The sequence below is a fragment of the Gastrolobium bilobum genome, unplaced genomic scaffold (assembly GCF_033153095.1).
Source record: "Gastrolobium bilobum isolate Gb01-03AN ecotype WA unplaced genomic scaffold, APGP_CSIRO_Gbil_v1 utg41746, whole genome shotgun sequence".
NCBI classification, from domain to species: domain Eukaryota; kingdom Viridiplantae; phylum Streptophyta; class Magnoliopsida; order Fabales; family Fabaceae; genus Gastrolobium; species Gastrolobium bilobum.
This window is the reverse complement of record NW_026898847.1, coordinates 1-15,205: the sequence shown is the minus strand read 5'-3', so window position 1 is coordinate 15,205 and position 15,205 is coordinate 1. Positions and strand designations below refer to the sequence as shown.

At 36.7% G+C, this 15,205-nt stretch overlaps 2 protein-coding genes across 2 annotated transcripts; both read right to left on the bottom strand.

Annotated features, from left to right (window-relative positions):
* LOC133284707 (uncharacterized) lies at positions 1 to 3,892 on the bottom strand. Its single transcript, XM_061481780.1, has 2 exons — positions 3,529 to 3,892; positions 1 to 541 (listed from the first exon to the last, which is right to left on the bottom strand). The coding sequence occupies exons 1-2, from the start codon at positions 3,802 to 3,804 to the stop codon at positions 176 to 178; spliced, it is 642 nt and encodes a 213-aa protein (XP_061337764.1). The 5' UTR covers positions 3,805 to 3,892; the 3' UTR covers positions 1 to 175.
* Positions 3,893 to 12,052: 8,160 nt separating this feature from the next.
* LOC133284703 (uncharacterized) lies at positions 12,053 to 14,934 on the bottom strand. The gene is made up of 3 exons (XM_061481776.1): positions 13,645 to 14,934; positions 12,645 to 13,389; positions 12,053 to 12,414 (listed from the first exon to the last, which is right to left on the bottom strand). Exons 1-3 carry the CDS (start codon positions 14,932 to 14,934, stop codon positions 12,053 to 12,055), a joined length of 2,397 nt encoding a protein of 798 aa, XP_061337760.1.
* Positions 14,935 to 15,205: the final 271 nt, after the last annotated feature.

The following is a 15,205-nucleotide window of genomic DNA, read 5'->3' as shown; positions in this document are numbered from 1 at the left end:
AGAAAAGTGTATATAAATTAATTGAAATTTGACCAAAATGTCTATTTTGTTCATAACTATCTCATTCAGTGGCATTTTCCACTAACAAAATAAGGATAAAAAGAAAAATAAAAAGTGCCAGCTGTACAGTTTGCCTCAACTAATCTATGTTAGTCTCCTTCCGTATGATTTATAGTCAGCGAGAAGTGAGGTCTAAGAATGCTTCTTCACTGCAAGGAATTGTGAGACCACCCATTGGATGATCATATCCAAATTCTTCTTCTGCTTTGCTTAGTAATTCTTGAAATGAAGGTTGACTCAAGTATGAAATGGGAATCACAAACCGCTTCATTTTCTCTCCAACATACACTGCAAGATAGCCTTTTGGGACGTTCACAGCCTTGGAAGCTGCTTGGGTTACAGCAAATGATGCCCTTCTAATACCTGGTAAACGGAAACCCATTGTTATCTGTTGCAAAACACCAAGAACAATACAATAAATGCAAGAGCTTGTGTGAGAAAGAAATATTTGAATTCTTAATTTTTTGAATGACTTGTATTGCTTGAGAATGTCATGATGAGTATATATATAGATAGATATACGAGTTTGTGGAAACAAGTCTCTACTGAATTGAATGGTTGGTGAGCTATTTGATGGGGTCTAGGGAGAGACAAGGATTAGTGAGATGTCACATGGTATTGTCTTAATGTTGTTTATCAAGTATTACTTGAGTTTTCAAAATTCATGCCGACTTAGTTGCACCTTTAGAAAGAGACTTTTACAGCCAATAAGCTAATAATTGCATAGCTGATGTAATGGCCTCCTTCTTACGTTCCAGACAGGCTCAAAACTTATCACACAAGTTCTTCCTATTGATAAAATACCAGTACTTGAGATTTGACAATTCATGCCAACATAGTTATCCCTTCAGAAAGAGACTTTACAGCCTTAAAGCTAATAATTGCAAAGCCGATGTAATGGCCTTCTTATGTTCCAGACAGGCTCCAAACACATCACATAAGTTCCTCATATTGACAAACTACCAGTTCTTGGAATCTGATATATAGACCATAAAATCTAGCTGATAGCTATAAAATAATAATGGAATGGAGGCAAGGGAAATCACGAAGACAGTAAAATAAAATTGTCTACGGTAGAATGGTTATGTAGATCTGTTGCACCCTCCCCGTAACACAAGTAGTACAAGATGTACGTCCACTATATAGTCCATGCAAGACAGAAAAATATAGTTACTTATAACCATGTTCCATCATTAAAAAAAAAAAAAAAAAAAAAAAAATTTAGAACTTAGTTGATTTGCTAAATTGCTTTGACTAGATAAATATCTAGTTTATAGAGCCATGTAACATCCCGAGCGCTGACGAGGGCGGGGAGTGATCGCAGGTGCAAAGAGGCACGGACAAAGAGCGGCTCCTGACAAGCTTCCAGCAGGGGGTTACATGCATGAATGAATCGAATCGACACCCGAAAGAGAGGGATTCCAAAGACTGTGCAGGTGTGAGACTGCACAGTTTGTGATAGCTTATAAGAATTAATTGGTACTACCTATACTAACAAGATGCATCTTTTTTCGGTAGCCCGGATCGGAAGAACTCCACAGTTAAGCGTGCTTGACTTGGAGCAATTCTGGGATGGGTGACCTCCTAGGAAGTTTTCCCGGGAAGTGTGTGAATGAGGAAAAAGCCGCTGACGAGGGCAGGGAGTGATCGCCGGTGCAAAGAGGCACGGACAAAGAGCGGCTCCTGACAGGCTTCCAGCGGGGGGTTACATGCATGAATCGAATCGAATTGACACCCGAAAGAGAGGGATTCCAAAGACTGTGCAGGTGTGAGACTGCACAGTTTGGGATAGCTTATAAGAATTAATTGGTACTACCTATACTAACAAGATGCATCTGTTTTTCGGTAGCCCGGATCAGAAGAACTCCACAGTTAAGCGTGCTTGACTTGGAGCAATTCTGGGATGGATGACCTCCTGGGAAGTTTTCTCAGGAAGTGTGCGAGTGAGGAAAAAGCACACTGAAAAGTCTTGTGTTAGTATGTGGGGATAGTCGTTGATTCTTGAAGCGGCCAGGCATTACAAGTGGTATCAGAGCAGGCCTCTCTTCCAGTACGGTGTGGTTCGAGGACGAACCAGGCGGAAGCTGGTGGGCATGTAACATCCCGAGCGCTGACGAGGGCGGGGAGTAATCGCCGGTGCAAAGAGGCACGGACAAGGAGCGGCTCCTGACAGGCTTCCAGCGGAGGGTTACATGCATGAATGAATCGAATCGACACCCGAAAGAGAGGGATTCTAAAGACTGTGCAGGTGTGAGACTGCACAGTTTGGGATAGCTTATAAGAATTAATTGGTACTACCTATACTAACAAGATGCATCTGCTTTTCGGTAGCCCGGATCAGAAGAACTCCACAGTTAAGCGTGCTTGACTTGGAGCAATTCTGGAATGGGTGACCTCCTGGGAAGTTTTTTCAGGAAGTGTGCGAGTGAGGAAAAAGCACACTGAAAAGTCTTGTGTTAGTATGTGGGGATAGTCGTTGATTCTTGAAACGGCCAGGCGTTACAAGCCAGGCCATAGTTTGTGAGCTTTTCCTATGGTCTTGCTACAAAGCGCTTAGATAAAAGGCAACCATTAAAGAAAATGGCTAAATACCTTAGGCTAATAAATATACAAATTTGTGTTTCTTAAAGCACTTACATCTTCTTATTCATTTTCATCTTCGGCCACTGAGCTAGTTAGAATGAGAATATCTGAAATAGTTGAGCAAATTGGTTGACCTTCAGCACAACTAGCACCGAAATCTGATAAATACAGCCCTGATCAATGAATTTCGGAAATTTTGAGGCATATCTAAAACTTCAATATAGACAGGAGAAAATTTACAAATATGGAATTATAGATAAACCATACGTCAATGTTGTGAGAAAAAGCTTTTGCTATAGAAGGAGGCCAGTGTTATTCAAGGGAATAATAAACCTTGATACTAAGTCCATTGTTGCGCACCTGCCTATGCAGGGAAGGTACCTCATGTATGATTTGGAGTTTTGGACCTTGGCACCCCAAAATTTTAATTTCATATGAATATTATGGATATTTTTAAATAGTATATATTTTAACTTTGTCCCAAATAAATTTATCCTTTTCTTGATCCTAGGTAAAATACTTTTGCTCTGCCCTTGCTAGTAATCACGTGTTCTTCCTGTTTTGAAATTCATCAGAACAACAAAGTCTGGTTTTACTTACAGCAAGCAACCTTGCTCATATTTCGTAAGATCCTAAGTGCAGGGAGAAGCGAACATTGTAATTTGTTAGTAATAAACAGAAAATACAGAGAAACCGCTTGAGTAGTTGAATTCATTGTCATTACACGTAAAACAGAAGATATGAATTCGTAATTCTGATTAAAAAAAATTTCTCCCGTTTCATGAGAAAGGATGATCTTTACAAGTTGAGATGATGCCTATTCAAGTTGTACAAAATGTCTCTACTAATCTATGTCAGTCTCCTACAGTGTGAGATTTATAATTATAGCCCATTCAAGCGTGAAGTTATATGTTGGAAGACATCTTCGCTACAAGGAATTGTGAGGCCACCCATGGGATGATCATATCCAAACTCTTCCTCTGCTTGACTCAACAAGTCTTGAAATGAAGGTTGGCTCAAGTATGAAACGGGGATCACAAACCGCTTCATTTTCTCTCCAACATACACTGCAAGATAGCCCTTTGGCACGTCCACGGCTTTTGAAGATGTTTGGTTTGCAGCTAATGACGCCCTTCTGATACCAGGTAAACGAAAACCCATTGGTATATAGTGTTGAAACTTGAGAATGGTCTAAAAAAAGACTTGTAAATAATATGCAAGCTTTTGAATTGCAAATGTTTCAGGATGTGAATGATTTGAGTTGGTTCTGAATGCTTGCAGCCATGAATATATATAGTAGATAAATGGATATGTTTGAAACTTGAATGATCGGTGGAGGAGGGCTATTAGATGGGAATCATGGGACCAACGGGAGACAATGGCATTAAGAGGTCACATGGTGTTTGTCTTAGAGCACTTTCTCAAGGATCAATGTAACACGTTATTGTAGATAAAGTAAGTCCCACCTGCTGGACCAAAGGCCAACAGATTACCTCACTTGAAATAAAACATGTTGACACTTATTTTGTGGAGGTGAGGGCCGCCAACTTCATGCACCCAAATTTCACGGACTGTTGCTTAGAATCTGATGAACATAAAAAAGTGTGGTTCATAGAGGCTCGTGATCATGTAAATATTGGTTATCTTCTTGCCTCTGAACATTGTTTCATAGAGGTTGCATACCATTAATGTGATATTAGTTGGATATGTATATCAGCAGCATTGTCAATCTGAAGTAACATGTGAGATGTCTAAAGCATGTCTTCCATTGGATTAGCTACAGCACAAGTTGAACAAACATTTGGTTTCACCTATGCGGATGTCTTCAATTTCGAATGGGTCATCAATTGGCTATTATCTCGGGTGGTGTGGGGTATGCACTCCCATTTAACTTCCTAATCCTTGAAAGAGACTTCTATCTTCTAAGACAATACCATGTGATCCCCTGTCTCTTAGTAGACCCCATCATAGTACCATCAAAATCATTCATTAATATTGTGGAATTGGATTCCAGAGGCCCTTAGCAACTATATATACACTAGTTCTTGGGTTCTGTCTAGCAACACAAGTCATTTGTATCCTGAAGCATAAGAACTCAAATATTTCTTTCTTATACAAGTCCTTTGAGATCAATATTTTGTTTATTGTGTGAAGCAACATGGGTTTCCGTTTACCAGGTATTAGCCGGACATCATTTTCTGCAACCCAAGCAGCCTCTAAGGGGTTTGAAGTACCAAAAGGCTATTTTGCAGTGTATGTTGGAGATAAAATGAGGCGGTTTGTGATTCCTATATCGTACTTGAACCAGCCTTCATTTCAAGAATTACTAAGTCAATCAGAAGAAGAATTCGGATATGATCATCCAACAGGTGGTCTCACAATTCCATGCATGGAAGATGAGTTCCTAAGCCTCACTTCTCGCTTAAGTGGGGTGTAACATTCTAATGGAGATTGAGATAGATTAGAAGAGGCAAATTTGTACAGAAGGCATTTTTTTTCAGTTTAAAGGTTTTACATTTTAGTTTCTTTTCTTGTATGATTCCATTGGAAGTGGGAAAATGTTATCTGAATGAGAAAGTTATGACAAGACATTGTTAAAACATTTTTAACTTCTGCCAAATCTCAATTAATTCTAATATATATATGCAGCAGTATCATTATTAAATTTCGGATAATATATAACAGGTTATCAGCTTGCTGAGAAACAAGAGACGAGAGGAACACAGAATAAATCTGTATATTAAATTGATTCATTCAGGAGAGTACAATATATAAAGAAATACTAATGGGCTTAGCCCAGACCTAACCTAAATCCTAATGAAATAAGAAAATAGATCTTTACAAATAATAAAGATATTCTTTCAAACACAGCTTTTAGTAGGGATTAAGAGAAGTAATTATTTTGGAGATATTGACCAAACTTGATAAGAGTAATTAGTGCTGACCTATTGTACTTGAATATGTCCTTGAGCCGAACATGGAACACAAAACTCATTTGTCCTGAAACAGCTTTAGCCACTCGTTTGTGGATTCTTCAATATATGTGGCTCGTTGAATTCCTGCTTTCAGCACCAAACAGTAATTATCTTCAGTTAATTCAGTGCTTCTTCTCATTCCCATTTTCTAGGTCATCGATTCTTCCATTTTCCTAAACAAGCAGAACCATCACATGGATTATTAATGGCTTATTAAGCAGCAATACATGATTATCACTTCTATTCTATGGTATTGCCCTAAATTTCGCAACAGTAATAGAAGATATTGCCAATTTTGGTGGAAAGAAAATAAGAATCCCGATGCACACAGATTCGATGATTAGACTAGAAGTTATTGTTTCCCATGATATTGTTCAATCAAATCAACAACCTCATATTTTAACAATCACATCATGAACGATTTTGGAACGCTACAATTTTTACATATAATGATAAAGAGTAATTAAGGAAAAATGATCGGTTACCTTCTTGATTGCTAAAATGTTGATGCTTCAACTTTTTCAATTTGATTGAAATCGTGATCTATCTCTTTCCTTCCTTTTTAAAACCAAAACTTAATTTTCATAGCCAAAGACATAAACTGGTTTTCTTTCCTAATATTTTCCAAAAACAAATAGTAAACGGATTTGGTGTTTTTCGTTTTATATGACATAGCAATGATGCACACGACACGTCGACACCTTAATTCTAACAAATGTCATATTTCGATATGTTGAGACATGTTTTGTTATTAAATAAAAATTTTAATTTATATAATATAATTTATATTTAATACATATAAGAGTTGATAATAAGTCATATAACTAATCAAATATTTAAATTTCATAACATAAATATAAATATAAATAATTTTTCATACTTTGTTAAATTTTCATGTCAAATTTCATAACAGAAAAAAATTAATTTATAAATTATTTCTTTTATATTTAGTTAACAAAATAAAATTAAGATTTAAAAAAAAAACGTGTCCGAACGTTGATCACGTGTCCGAAAAAGTTGACTGCGTCTCGAAAAAACGTGTCAAAGAGTTGACCGCGTATCCCCAAATGTTGATCGCGTGTCGTCTAAGCGTGTCGAAGCGTGTCCATGTCGAACACGTGTCCAACATGCAAAAAAAATTTCAAACGTCGTGTTCGTGCTTTGAAGTGACATAGAATTGTGTATGAGAGAAAGAGTTATACAATAAAATAAGAAGTTATTTCGGATGAGTCGTTTTAGGGTGAAAATCAACTTCTTTTTATAATTCTAATATATTATTGCAGGGTTATATTAATTTTTATCTTTAAAAATTTTTAATTTTATAATTTTAAGATGACGTTGTTTTACTCACTGAACATAATTTTATCTTCAATAACTGAAGAAATATTTTTCCAAATAAAAAGTTTTTTTTTAATTTAAATTTTAAATATAAAATATTAATTTTAATTAAAATGACCATTTTTTAAAACAACGAATACTTTCTTCGAATGCATTTATTATATAGTTGCTCATATCAATTATGCAACTTCTCTCTTGAGCCATTGAGGTTTGAATCTATTACCGTTTGGTACTAGAAAAAAAATTTCTTATCCAAGAATCACAATTTTCAAGAATACGGTGTGAAAAAGAGTTTTCTTCTGATAATATTATCAAAAAATTATTTGATAGACTAAAATATTCTCATTGGATTAATTTACTTGATATTATGTTTGGTTGTGTTAGGTTTTCTCTTGCCATGGGAATCTAAAAATACCACCCATATTATTGGATGATATTTTTAAAAAAATTTACACACAAAATAAAATTCCGCGAAAATCAGATTCCCAAAAAATTTTTAGAAATATCATACCAAACATGAAAAAATAAAATTACCTCATCCAATTTTTTCAAGAATCTTAAAAAAAATCTTCTACCAAACATTTCTTTATGTATGTATCTTTTTAAATTGTGCGTTATCTGAAACAATAAGATATTTAAGTATAAATCAAATAACACAAGTGTCTTGATTTCTTTTACCTTATAAACGAAAAAGTGTTGTTAATTAATAATTGTTATGATATATGATTCGAGTAGCTGTGATTAGCGGACCAGTTACATAATCACTAAGTGAGCTAAATAACGAGAATATTATAAATTATTAAAAAGTCTTCATCCAGCTTAAATTTTTGGATTGAATTGATTCTTTTTATGATATTAAAGTTTCGATATCCCAAGTTCGATCATTGACAACGTCCTTTATTTTTTGTGTAAAATTTCGTAGCACAGGTAGACAGAATAAGCTGATTAATCATTCACATTTCACGTCGAATATTCGACTCTCTTATAGAAGGCTTGTTATTTAGAAAATAGTATAAATCATTAAATAACGGTTACCATTTCCCTATATCATCTTATATACTGCTCTTCAATTTCAGTTTTCAACTCATTTCAACTTCCTTCTTCTCTGAAAGAACTAGTAGGCGTCATTCTGTGAGATCAGTATAATTTTTGTTTTCCTTTGATCTGCATAATTACAATAGTACCACAATATAATGACCCTATAGGGTAAATTTTAATTAGAGATTTAATTTAAGGATTTAAATGCCATAATTAGATTTAGTGAGTGATTCCGAGTATTTTGACTGTAATCATGACTATGTTATGAACAGTGCGTTCTGCCGGAGAATTTACAGTTTTGTGAATTAACCGGTAGAGCTTAAAAAGAGCAAAATAATTTTAGAGACATAATTTGATAATTCTGACGACAAATATGAGTTCAGAATGAAAAATTGTATAGTCTGACACTTTCCGTGAAAATCTCGTGAATAGTGTTTTTACCGGGTATTTTGTACTGCTGTGTAAGCAACCGGTAGAGTCCAAAAACAAATAATTGATGAAATAAGAATAGGAAAGTCCAATATATGCCAAGCAAGTCAATATAGGCCCAAGAAAATGATAAGTTTATAAGTTTTAAGTTTCAGAAATAAATAAAGTACAGTTAATGGTTCACAGTGCATTTCATTAAAAACGGTGCAAAAGTCATACTGTGAATTATAAATATTGTTCCTTAGAAAATAAAAATTAATGTAAGTGATTTCAAAAAAATAAAAATATTTTTGTAGCTTTAAGTTGGTTCCGGGTCAGTTTAAGTGAAAATACGCGAAAGAAAAACATCTGTTAAAAGCCACATGTGCTTATAAGGACCTTAAGTGACTTAAGATCACTATTCACCTCAGCTTCTCTCTCCTCCCTTCCCTCAAAAAACCGAGCTCTTCATCACCTAAGGGGGGGTTAGGGTTTTGGCTTGATTTTGCTTGATTTCTCCATCAATTTTCAACCAAAACACAAAGTCCACGACATGAGATTGCTTGTAAACCACCCAATGAACCCATTCCACCCATCAATTTGAGCTATTGTTGAGTGTGTGAAGAGTTCTTCTCTTCCCCAAATTCGAGCTACTATTCACCAAGAAGAAAAAATGGATTTTTGGAGGGAGCTTTGCTTGGTGAAGGCCTTCTAGGCTTTGGGTAGTTCATTTGAGGTAACAAAACTCTAACCCTATGGCTTTATTAGTGTGAATAATGTTTTGAAAGTCATGAGCATGGTTGGGTAGGAAATAAAGTAGTATAGAATGTGAAAATTATGATGGATTATTGTTATTTAGGAAGTTATAGTGTTGAGTAAGTATCCACATGTGATAAAATAATTGAAAAGCCCTATTGTATTTTGACACGAGCTGTCGAACTCGCGCAAATTAAAAATTAATTCTTTAGTTAGGGTTCAGAAAATTTGCAGTAAAGTGGAAACCCTAAGTCGTCTCTCAAGGAAATTGTTTTGGTTAAAATCGCTTATGAGAACAGAAAATTAAAAGGGGGGTTTTGGATTTTGATTCAATAATTAAAAAGGCAGAATATAAATTTGGAATAAAAATTCGTAATTAAAAATTAACCAACCTAAGGTTTGGGATCCATGGACGTCTTTCCTCAGATAAGAAAAATATCAGAATCGTGATTATTTGTCAATCGGATCAGAATCCTTATTTCCAATTGACAACCCTCTCAAAGCGATCGCTTAGCATTTGATCAAAGACGATGCTTCTACTCATACAATCGCAGAGTATCAGCCCGCTTGATTTAAGGTCATAGGGTCAATCAACCTAATCATCAAATCTGATGATTAATCCCTTTCCATAATCGCAATCGCGAACCTCAGATTGAATATCCACGATCGCACGATATCAATCTGAGTTTGGAAGGGAAACAAAAACTGATTTGAAATAAACGCAGACCCTCAAGGCTAATCCATGGAATCCATTACCCTTAGGTTGATTAAAAGGCTCTTAGCCTCGGATGGCTAAGGTAAGCATAATTGAAATAAGAAGAAGAAGAAGAAAAAGATGAAGAACGAGAAGAACGCTTCAGAGAAAATACTTTTCTGTTGTAAACACTCCTTCCCAAGGGTTTCCTAGAGTCCCCTTTAAATAGCCGTCACGCAGGACGGCTAGGGTTTCATCACTTCAGCCCAAAGATAAAATAAAAGCTAAATAAAAAATAAAACAATAAAATAAAACATGGCCTTGGGCCCTAAACACATTGGGTCCTAATGTGAATTACAAGTCCAAACGTCAAAATAAAATTCCAGCAAAACATGTCATCTTGAGATCAAGTTTCGACCATCTTCCCGTCCGAATTGGGCTTCAGTAGCTGAAATAGCGATTGTAGCCCTATCTGTTAGCTACAAATAGAAACAAGAACGGAGTCAATCGGACATCTGTAGAGTGAGATATGGTCAAAATACAAAAGTAGTGTAAATTTGGAAAATTATGACAAAAATCAATTAAACCCAACTAAAATCTAGAATAGTGAATTGACCCAAAAGACCTTTATTTAATTCAAATAAATCATAAAAATACCAACCAAGAGTAATAAATAAGTATAACAAAATATGAGTTATCAAATTCCCCACACTTATCTTTTTGCACTCCTGGGCAAAAACAAACTAAAATTGAAAGCAAAGACTAAGATCAACCAATCATTTCTAACAACTATGAAGCATACAGAAAATATACAAAGATCACAAGTCTTCCACAGGTAAATCAATCAGGACAGAAATTCCCTAATCTCAAATCACAAGACCTGCTAACTTCAACTGCAACTGTTAACTGCACAAAAATGGTTCCTTACAAGATGCTCTCAATTTTTCTCTCAAGTGTATCAGTTAATTCAGTATATCACTCAAATCAACTCAAGAAAATCATCCTACCATAGGCTTGCTCAAGTTCTACTTTTCTACTGCTTATAACACATGCATGCACAAATCAAGAGGGCTTTATGCAGGGTTGTAATGGGGCTGAGGTAAAGGTATGGATGAATATGGAAGAGAAAGCTAAACACCCCAGAAATTCACAAGAGCAAGGGTTAAGAACAACACAAAGATAATGAAAAGATAAAAATAAACACACATTTTTTTTCTTTTCTTTTCTTTTCTTTTTTTCTCTTTTTTTTTTCTTTTTTTTCTTTTTTTTTCTTTTTTTTCTTTTTGTTTTTGTTTTGTTTCTTTTTTTTATATATATAACACAGAAGAACCACATAGCAGAGAAAAGAATCAGATTGTCACCCCCACACTTAAACTTTTGCACGCCTCGGGCAAACCCCCACACTTAAACACAACATCACAGTGAAAACCATTGCTCAGTAAATCTCCAGGTGTGGAATTAATTGGTTTTTCACTTAGGCTTGTAATGTGGCTCAAGAAGTAAAGGCTATAAAGGCTCAAAGGGGCTCATCAAGGGATAATAATGTAAGGGATGGCTATCTGGCTAAAGTGGGTAAAGAAAGAAATGAATGCCTCAATCATATTCATGCATGCAAGTGAAAAATGCAATTTCAAAAAGAATAAGAGCAAGTTCTAGAGGACAACAATCAAGAGCAGAATCACACAAGAAAGAAAGCATGGCCAGAAGATATGCCATGTATGCGGGCTCAAAACCTAACAAGGGTAAACCAAGTCATGCAATCAACAGCACAGAATCAATCAACAGGTAGTTGTAATCCAAGAATCGAGATCAAAGCCCAACAGATTTATGCTATCAAACACTGTGATCTATGTCTACTCTATGTACCACTCAATGATTACCAGAAAGAAAAGGAAAATCTACCTATGAAAAAATCATAAACTAAAAGAAAGAAAGGAAAAGAAAAATAAAAATGCAAATAACAGAAAGAAAAGAAAAAGTCAAAAACTAAAAGAAAGAAAGGAAAAGAAAAATAAAAATGCAAATAACAGAAAGAAAAGAAAAAGAGGGAAGAGAACTCCCTGAACTCCCTAAGGAGAATAAACAGCATCAAGCAGACTCTCAAACTGTTCTGAGCTCTTGCTGGAACCAGTTCATTTTTCGGATTTGCCATTACAGTCACTCCAGACTTCTTGGGAACCACTTGAAACGGGTTGACCCACTAGCTATCTGAAATGGGATAAATGATGTCGGCCTGTATCGGCAATGTCAGAAGTTTTTCCTCCCACTCAGGTAGAAGGGTCTTGGCCACTATCACAGGTAACTGCTCATTTTCCTCCAGATATGCATACTTCAGATGGTCAAGTAGATCCTTCACTTCCAACTTAAGTGGTTGCTCAGTGGATGGGAGAAGTCTAGTGGGTGCAGGTTCTGTAGAAAACACATTAACATCTATGCCTGCAATCAAATTCTCAGAAATAGAACCTTCAATAATTTCAACAGGCAACTCAGAATTCAACACCAATGCAGAACCACTGTGCAAATCATCATTCAATACATGATTAAAATCAGAACAACACAAAGCTATCTCAGCACAAGCAGTACAGTTACTACTATCGGTACAATCACATGACAGAGCAAATCAAGTAATGATGATAATTCTGGATATTCAGCAGTTAAGTCAGTAGAGATATCATCCATCATTTCATCAATTACATCCATATAGAAAATAGAATGCTCTTCCCTAGGAAATTTCATGGCATCAAAAATATTAAAATTAACCATGCTATCACCAAATTCTAAGGAAAGAGTACCAGCATGCACATCTATCTTAGTCCTAGCAGTTTTCATGAAAGGTCTACCAAGTATAATTGTACTACTAGGAATCTCACCCTCCATCCCTAAGACATAGAAATCAGCAGGAAAAATCAGATTGTTCACCCTAACTAATATATCTTCAACTACACCAGAAGGATGAACACTACTCTTGTTGGCTAACTGAACAACAATACCAGTAGCACGCAAGGGACCAAGACCAAGAGACTTATACACAGATTCAGGCATAACATTAATGGATGCTCCTAAGTCTAACATACAATCATGAAAAATAGAATTTCCAATAATGCAAGGGATAGTAAATGTCCCTAGATCTTGGCGCTTCTTGGGCATGGGCTGGATGAGTGCTGACACATTCTGGCTGACGCTGACTCGTTCATCACCTTTCAGCCTCCTCTTGTTGGTGCATAACTCCTTCAGAAACTTAGCATATCTTGGAATTTGCTGAATCGCATCTAAGAGTGGGATATTGACCTCTACTTTTCTGAAGGTGTCAAGAATCTCTTTATCTTGAGCTTTTGCTGCTTGCTTTTTAGACTGAGTGGCTCTTTGAGGAAAAGGTAACGGGATATGGACATCAGAAGTATCAGTATTTTGCTTCCTTGAACCAGTGTCACCTCCTTGAGATGACTTAACAACAGATTGGTTTGGTTCCTCCAGTTGCTTGCCAGACCGCAGAGAGATGGCACTAACATTGCCGGTTCCCTTTGGATTTGGAACTGTCTGTGATGGAAGGGAGCTACCACTTGCTTGTTGATTCTGACTCATTGATGTTGCAAGTTGGCCAATCTGTGTTTGTAGATTCTGAATGGAAGACTCAGTCCTCTGCTGGAACTGCAGATTGCTAGTGGCCATCTGTTTCATTAAATCCTCCAAAGAAGGGCCATTTCTACTAGCTTGCTGATGCACTGGTGGCTGCTGCTGCATTGGCTGCTAAGGGGCAAATTGTTGAAAATTTTGCCTCTGTTGTGGAGGCACAAACTGCTGCCTCTGCTGGAATGGTAAATTTTGTTGACTCTGATATGGAACATTTTGCTGATTCTGGTTCCATATGAGGTTGGGATGATTCTTCCAGCCAGGATTGTAAGTGTTGGAGAATGGATTATTTTGCTGCTGGTGCTGGTGCTGTGGATTTTCAGGAAAAACTGCAGCAACAGACTGGTCAACTTGGGAACCGCTGTCATGTAAGGAAGGACAAGCATCTGTGGGATGAGAAGGATCACAGCAGATGCCACACGGGTTGTTTGTCTGTTGAGCATAAGGTTGCACTGTCTGTGTCACTGCCAACTGCCTCACCATTGATGTCAACTCATCAAGCCTGTTCTCTATTCTCTGGTTATCTGTGCTTGATGCTCCTGCTGCTGCCACTATTGGATTTTGCATTGGAGAAGTTTGCACTTGGAACACTGCACTGCTGCTTGCTCTAGTGCCAAATTGTTGAGCATTAGCAGCTATCTCAGCAATCAGCTCCTTGGCCTCATTAGGTGTTTTATTGCTCAGGACTCCTCCACTAGCTGCATGCAGAAGGTTCCTATCCATAGGCAGCAGCCCTTCATAGAAGTAAACAAGCAGGAGATTGTCTGGAATTTGATGGTGTGGGCAGCTTGAACAAAGCCTTTTAAATCGCTCCCAATACTCATGCATGTTCTCGCCATTAGCTTGCCTTATGCCACTGATCTCCTTTCTGATTGAACTGGCCCTGGATGAAGGGAAGAATTTCTCCAGAAACAATCTGGCCATGTCATTCCAGCTTACAATGGAGGAAGGTGGCAGGTAGTACAACCAGTCCTTAGCTCCACTGTCCAAAGAGAAAGGGAAAGCACGCAGCTTGATTTGTTCCTCATCCACCCCTGTTGGCTTCATAGTGCTGCAGACTATATGAAATTCCTTCAGATGTTTGTGGGGATCCTCACCTGCAAGACCATGAAACTTGGGCAGCAAGTGTATTAGTCCAGACTTAAGCTCAAAAGGTACAACAGGATTAGTATAACGAATACACAAGGGCTGCTCATTATCAACATTAGGAGCAGCCAATTGCTTAAGTGTTCTATCACCCATGATTTCAGAATCAAATAAATGACCAAACGAATAAACACTATGTAAAGGACTCGAACAAACAGACTCGATAGACTCAACAGACTCTAAGGTATGCTCAGGAACAGCTCTACTGTAAGTCAACCTACGAGCTCTACTAGCAGCATGCAATGATCTCTCTATCACAGGGTCATATGCATATAAATCATCAAAACTGGTATTACTCCTAGTCATGCATCATAGGCAAAGCATACAGCAATAAAATCACAAAACGTACGATAAGACAACAAAAATTTTTTAATTTTTTTTTTTTTTTGGAGAACGAAAATTAAAGAAAAAGAAGATGAAGATGAAAAAGAAGATGATCAAGAATCAGAAAATGATTTAGACCGATGCAATTTCCCCGGCAACGGCGCCAAATTTGACACGAGTTGTCGAACTCGCGCAAATTAAAAATTAATTCTTTAGTTAGGGTTCAGAAAATTTGTAGTAAAGTGGAAACCCT

Excerpts from the sequence above, each read along its gene's own strand:
- LOC133284707 (XM_061481780.1), bottom strand. The coding sequence starts at position 3,804 with ATGGGTTTTCGTTTACCTGGTATCAGAAGGGCGTCATTAGCTGCAAAC. Across the intron at positions 542-3,528 it reads CTTCACGCTTGAATGGGCTA|CAATACAAGTCATTCAAAAA; the intron begins TAATTATAAATC and ends GACATTCTCAAG.
- LOC133284703 (XM_061481776.1), bottom strand. The coding sequence starts at position 14,934 with ATGACTAGGAGTAATACCAGTTTTGATGATTTATATGCATATGACCCT. Across the intron at positions 13,390-13,644 it reads TCCAGCAGAGGCAGCAGTTT|ACAGTTCCAAATCCAAAGGG; the intron begins GTGCCTCCACAA and ends CTTCCATCACAG. Across the intron at positions 12,415-12,644 it reads TAAGATAGATGTGCATGCTG|CTTTGTGTTGTTCTGATTTT; the intron begins GTACTCTTTCCT and ends GTGCTGAGATAG.